We start from the raw sequence: 6,380 nt of genomic DNA on the forward strand, positions 1-6,380 counted from the left end.
TTAGCTGTGGAGGGCAGTGTCACTGGCCCTCATATGTGGGATCCGAACCGGGGCCCTCTGGCATCCCAAGCGAGTTCTTAACCATCGCGCCACTCCGCCGGCCCAGAAAGTGATTCTTTATAATAGAGCAAATCTTGTATCTGTCACTGTCTTATGAGATGAGCTAGTAAATCACTAATCTAGCCATATCTTGCTTTTTTTTCCCTGTCTTTTTCTACGTTTTTTGGCAGAGAGGAAGCTTTACTGTCCTGTATAGTGAGGCATTTGACTGTCAGGAAAGGGAGACAAACTGAAACTCCACTTGCTTAATAATTGCCATGAGGTGATCTACTACCCAACGCTGTCCAGGAGTCAATTGGGACTGAGCTTAATGCAATTCATTAGAAAAATGGAGCACAGGTTTTCCAGTTAAAAGTATGATGCTTTAACAAGGTAGATTAAGTTTATGAAATTCCTAACATACTTTATATTTACCTTCTTACTTATTGGAAGAAAAATTTAAAGTAATGTAAAAACTCATAAACTACTTTGTGTATCCCAATTCTATCTTATTTTTATTATCATGTTATATTGAAGGTCAAAAGAATAAAAGTAACCTAATTTGAAGTATATATGACACTGGGATAAGTGTGTGTGTGTGTATATATATATATATATATATATATATATATATATCCTGTTATTAAAAACCATGTGATACTGAAACCCCAATACGATAGACATCAGATTATAGGAGTGATAATTAAATGTCTCTACATCTGCAGCAATGCCTTCAGTCAGATGCTTTTCTTTGATCCCTCTTTTACATATCATCTGCCTTATTTATGTAGATCCTTTGAAAATCATGTGCAGCTTCCAAATTTGTATGTGATAAGCCTGTTATATTTGGGTTCATGATAGATCTGATGGGACAGAGAGGCAGCTGCAGTGGCTTGATAGTAATTTATCCTGTTCTGCAGGGTGCTAGGACCTGGTCTACCTCGTACACCCACCTGCGTCAGGTTTGTCCAGACCCAAGTGAGCCTAGCAAGAATAAGGAAACCTCTTACAATAACCTATCTTATCGCATAGTATTTCCATACACATTGCCTCATCTAGGAAAAATTGTGGCGTATAAAAGGAAGATGTGTTAGAGCTGGAGATTAAAATTTTTTGCTCTGAGTATTTGTCATTTTGAGGCTTGTTTTTCTTATATATAAAATATAGTATATATTACAGGAGATTTTCAGGGTTTTATGCATATACAATTCAGACATAATTTATAAAAAGTGCCTGCACATTACCTGGCACACTGAGTATGAGTTTTCAATGCATACTTGTGGATTAGGTAATTACTATTATTTTGTCTATTTTAGATGGACAATTTGAGCATTAGGGGTATTGAATTACTTGCTAATGCTATACACATTCACTTAGTGTTGAAGACAAAACTTCAACTCAGTGTTAAACTCATCCCACAGCACGTTACTGTCTCCTGTTGGGTTGATTAAACTCTGAAGCATTTCTACCATCTGGTCCAGCTACAGGCAGGGCTAGACTGGGTCTCAATAAGTAGCACTTGATGGGTATATGATGTATTCTTGATGGGAATAGACAAAGAGACGGAGGGCAGAAGGGAATAGGGAATATAAACGAAAGCACTAACAAGTAAGGTCACTGATGGATAGATCTAGAAGGAAGAAAGCACTGTACACAGCATGCTGAAGAAAATATTTCAACCAAAGGGAGACTGACAATGTGGAATAAGGGCAGGTTCCCCACTGGAAATGGTGAGAAAAAGGCTGAAGGAATTGTGTGCTCCCATAGCAGCTGTTCCTTTGACGTGAATACTCTCCTTGATTTTGTGACTAATTGCCTTGCAAAGATTTCTGTAGAAGAATCTACTACAACCCCTCAACTCTCACATACATACAAGTCATTTAATTTTAATAATTCTAAGTGCCGTGAAATGCTACCTTCAATACTCAATGAAATGAATGGGGAAGAGAAGGTATAATGGCAAGGACGTAAATAACTATGCAGTTGGTAGATGGGAAATCCAGCTTTTCCGACAAGTTTAGCCTTGGCCAGTGTGGCCAGTGGTTTTTTGTTTGTTTTGTTTGTTTTTTGTTGTTGTTGACTTTTATCCATCTTTCCGATGTTCTCTTCAAGGAATAGGAAAATTTCAAAATCAGATACTCCTAATATATAAAAGTAAATAGGCAACATTTTGGAGAATGTATTACAGTTTCACATAATAGAATACTTAACAGTACATCATATTATATGTAAATGAGTAGGTAGAATTTTAATAAATACACAACCAGACCTAAGATGTTTTCAAGTGTAACTGTTAAGCCTGTCCAGGCAGGCAGTTTACTTAGCATTTCTGCACGAAAGAGACGCCTTGGAAATGCATTCCTTTAAAAAACTTAAGAAGTACTTTTTGAAATGCATTTCATATAGAATTTTATATCAAATAACTGACCAGTAAGATAGCTCTGATCTTTGGCCCGATAAGAAATATCAGGTTCTCTCTGTATATAAATGACTGTAAGTAATTGACAGAAGTACTTCCCGCCATTCTCAATCTGATGACACAATCTATTTTAATGGTGGTGTTGCTATAGTGGAAATGTAACATGTGCTTCTTAATAGAGCAGCCAAACGCTCATGAAATGTAATTCTGGATATCACAGTCATGCTGTGTTATTAGATAAACCATCCCCCCATGGCCCCTCCACCCACACACAGAACCAGAGTTAAATAGCCTGCCTGGTACAGGGAACTCTATTCATTTACAGTTGTTAAACCTTTTATTTTTCTTGGATTTGTTCTCGCAAAGATTCTTACTATGCCAATAGGAATTTTCACTACCTACATTATGTAAATAATATGCAGCATTTTGCAAAGTGGTTATCAGAGCTAGATAGATTTCTTGAGGCATGTCATTATTAATCCATGCTAAAGCCTCGGACATCCATGAGGTATGTGTCAATGTGGAGGCATTTAGTATGAGGTGAAAAGGAGGAGAGCCCAGTTTTCACCTACAACAAGAGGGTTCAAATTAAAGGTATGTTTGGTAAAACAAGAAATAAGGATATGGTAAAAAATAGGTTTTTGATTGGTACTCATGAGGCGGAAATAATAGACATAGCTTGACAAATAATATCTCACATTGATGTCTGAACATGTTAAAAGTGATTAATTTTAAAATTAACAATTATTTTTCATTATCATAGTACTACATAGTTGTACAGTATTACAGAGAACATTTGAGAAGCTTAGGTGGTAATATAAAATCTCCCATGGAAATTTTATGCCCAGTGTTGAAAATTTACATTTCTAGTAAGAGGTTATAGTACCCAGCCATGATGGTAACATTTTATATTAAATTTATGACAGTAAAGTTCAAATTTTCATTCCTTGTGATCTAACTCTGATTTGTAATTAATAGCAATCTAGTAGGTAGCNATCATAATGTAAATATCTTTTTGTTTTCCGATGGTCTTAGGCGACCCCTGTGAAAGGGTCATTCGACCCCCAAAGGGGTCACGACCCACAGGTTGAGAATCGCTGCTTTAATCAAAGCTTACAAATAGTCTTTTACTCCAACAATCTAAAATTTATGAATATCAGTGATATTAATATTCTAGTTCCATTTATTTTATTTTCCATGATTAAATTTAGAGAAAAATGAGGTGAATAAAATGCAATTTGTAGGGCAAGAAAACTTTACCATATCTTTAAGTAATTTTTACCATTATTTATACATGTACTCATTTAAAAATTGGTAGTTCAGTTTGAAACAAAACAGAACAAAATTACTAGCCTTAGTATCAATAAACAACCCCTTGTTCTTTATTGATTCCTTAAACAATTTAGTCTGTAGATTATGTTCTAGGCCCTTTCCTTATTCTGTATGAGTGTTCTCATTTAAGGAAGATCATTTCATTGACATAGCAATGACTTCCAAGTCTTTATTTCCTGCATTTTTTTGTTTGAGAAGTAGACAAATTTATCCAATTATTTACGGTGTAGGGATGTAGGTATCTCAAAGTCAACATTAGGAGAATACAGAATTACCTCCTTCCAAAACTCATTTCTCTTCTTCTTATTCCTATCTCAGTGAATGGCACCTATTCATCCACTCACAGGTGTCTACCCCAGAAACCTGCATATCTTCCTTGACCTCCTCTTTCCTACCACATCCAATCAATCACCCAGGCTTGCCAATACTACCTCCTAAGTCCCTTGATCCCATTTACTTCTGAGTCTTCACTGCTACTATGTGAGTTTAAGTCACTGTTATTTTTCATCTCCTAATTGGTGACATGATGGCTCACCTCCCTTCCCATCTATCTCTGATCCTACAGCCAAATGGATACATCTAAAATGTGAGCTTGATTTTATCACTATTTTCAGGTAAAACATTTGAGTCTCTCCAATGCTCTCAGAACAAAATCCAAACTGCTGAGTTAACATGGTGTGAAATCCCTTCACACCCGAACTTCATTTGTTATCATTACTTAATTGCGCTTGGGGATTCCAGAAAAAAAGTCATCTCCTAACCTCTGAACTTTCATATGTTATGTACTTTTCATGTCCCTCCACAGCATTCTGCCTTTGTCCTTATTATAACAGCACATGGGCATTTTGTAATGCCTGACAACTTATCTGAAACTTCATCTACACTGAATTATGTTTGTTTCTTCTTTACTTACTTCAGTGCCTAACAAAGTGCTCAATATATATTTGTTGAATAAATCAATACATTTAATAAATTTCTCCAAATTGTTCTTTCAATGTTCTACTGGTTTTCAGATTTTTTACATCATTACTTTGTACAAATGATATGTTTAAAAGATGTCTTCAATGTGAAGTAGAGATGATAATCTCTGGTTTCCCAAGTCAAGTGAGATTAATGGCTGTTTTTTTGTGTGTTTTTTTAAAATCAGATATCTCCCTATAATTGTGACTCTACTATTCTATGAAAGTGATGCTTATCTCTTGATCATTTGAAGCAAGAAAAGTTGGCATTTTCTAACATATTTTTCATTGTCATTAGGGCTTTCTTTCAGTGGTAGAATTCCCCACTTAGATCTGTGGTGCTATTCAGGTGTGGCTATAGAAAGAACAGATCTGTTTCCCAGACCTATCAAGTGGAATCTTTGTAGTATGGGCTAGGAATCTGCCTCTTTAACATGATCTCTGTGCAGCTCTAATGAACTTCTCTATTTAGGATTAATGACCTAGAGCTAGCCTTTGAGCAGTTTTGGCTAACTAATTTTCTCACTAGACTTAGATTTTTTAATGATCTCTCTTATAATTTTATCTTTTACACTGGAATCTAATCATATTACTCTATTAATAGCTGCTTTATTGACTCTAGTCTATATTTACAAAAGGAGTGGATGTCATAATTGGCTCTTTGCTACTTATACTTTTTACTGCCTTTATTCTATGGAAATGGAAAGTTGTTATATACACTATAGGCCTTAGATGTATAATCCAGGAGAGTGACTTAAGAGAGTGGTATCTCCAGTAAGCCTGGCTCTTTCACTTACAGGTTTGATTCAACTTTTGAATTTGAGAATTACGATAATAACAGCCGCTTTGAAGAGTTATTGTGAGAATTGACTGAAATAATGTATATTAATCACTAACACAGTACCTGGCCTGAAATAATTGCTCAAACTATTAGTAATTTATTCTTGTTATTTTTGTTATTATATTAAGTAATCTCATAAATGTGGTAGGTGTATCCACACATGGCGAATTTGTAAACTATTTTACTATGTCAAGGGGAAACAATTAACATTTAATTTCTTGTGGTCTGGAAAAGAAATAACTCACAGAAAGCCTGGTTAGGGTAGCTGTTTGGGAAATTCATAGAAGTGAAAGTTGTGTTTGGTTCCCACAGTTCAAAAGGTCCTCCACAGTCCGCTGAAAAGGAAAGCAATGAAAAATCATTAGTAACATAATGTTTATTTCAGGGAGATAATACTATTTGCTAGAAAATTACATTTCTTGAAATACTGGTTTTGACAGATAAATTTTTCTGTATGTGTATGAGAAAACTTTGCAACTTATGTGTTTCTTTACTGAAGAATGTCTCAAAACCTTAAATATTCCTGTGTTCTTTGTGAATCTCCAAAAGTGTATAATAGTGTGCATCATTTTCCAAAATTATTTGGGCAAGGAAACCTTTTTGCTGACCATCTTTTATAAACAGGCTGCATGAGAAAGGTGCCAACCTGCTGCAGTAAGAAAGAAAGTGATTCTTTTTTTTTTTTTTTTAAATTTTTATTGGGGAATTAGGGGAAGGGGAACAGACAAGTTGCTGTCATTTTCGTTCTTCAATCTAGTTGTGGAGGATGTTGCTTCACTGGCCCAAGTTG

At 35.3% G+C, this 6,380-nt stretch overlaps 1 protein-coding gene across 1 annotated transcript in view; it reads right to left on the reverse strand.

Annotated features, from left to right (window-relative positions):
• Nucleotides 1-6,380, reverse strand: part of TMPRSS15 (transmembrane serine protease 15) — a 106,712-nt gene that overhangs the window by 37,077 nt on the left and 63,255 nt on the right. The window contains exon 16 of the mRNA XM_019659528.1: nt 5,836-5,925. Coding sequence (XP_019515073.1) covers nt 5,836-5,925 — 90 coding nt within the window. The remainder of the gene's footprint in view (nt 1-5,835; nt 5,926-6,380) is intronic.

The sequence above is a fragment of the Hipposideros armiger genome, unplaced genomic scaffold, assembly GCF_001890085.2.
Source record: "Hipposideros armiger isolate ML-2016 unplaced genomic scaffold, ASM189008v1 scaffold_300, whole genome shotgun sequence".
NCBI classification, from domain to species: Eukaryota; Metazoa; Chordata; class Mammalia; order Chiroptera; family Hipposideridae; genus Hipposideros; species Hipposideros armiger.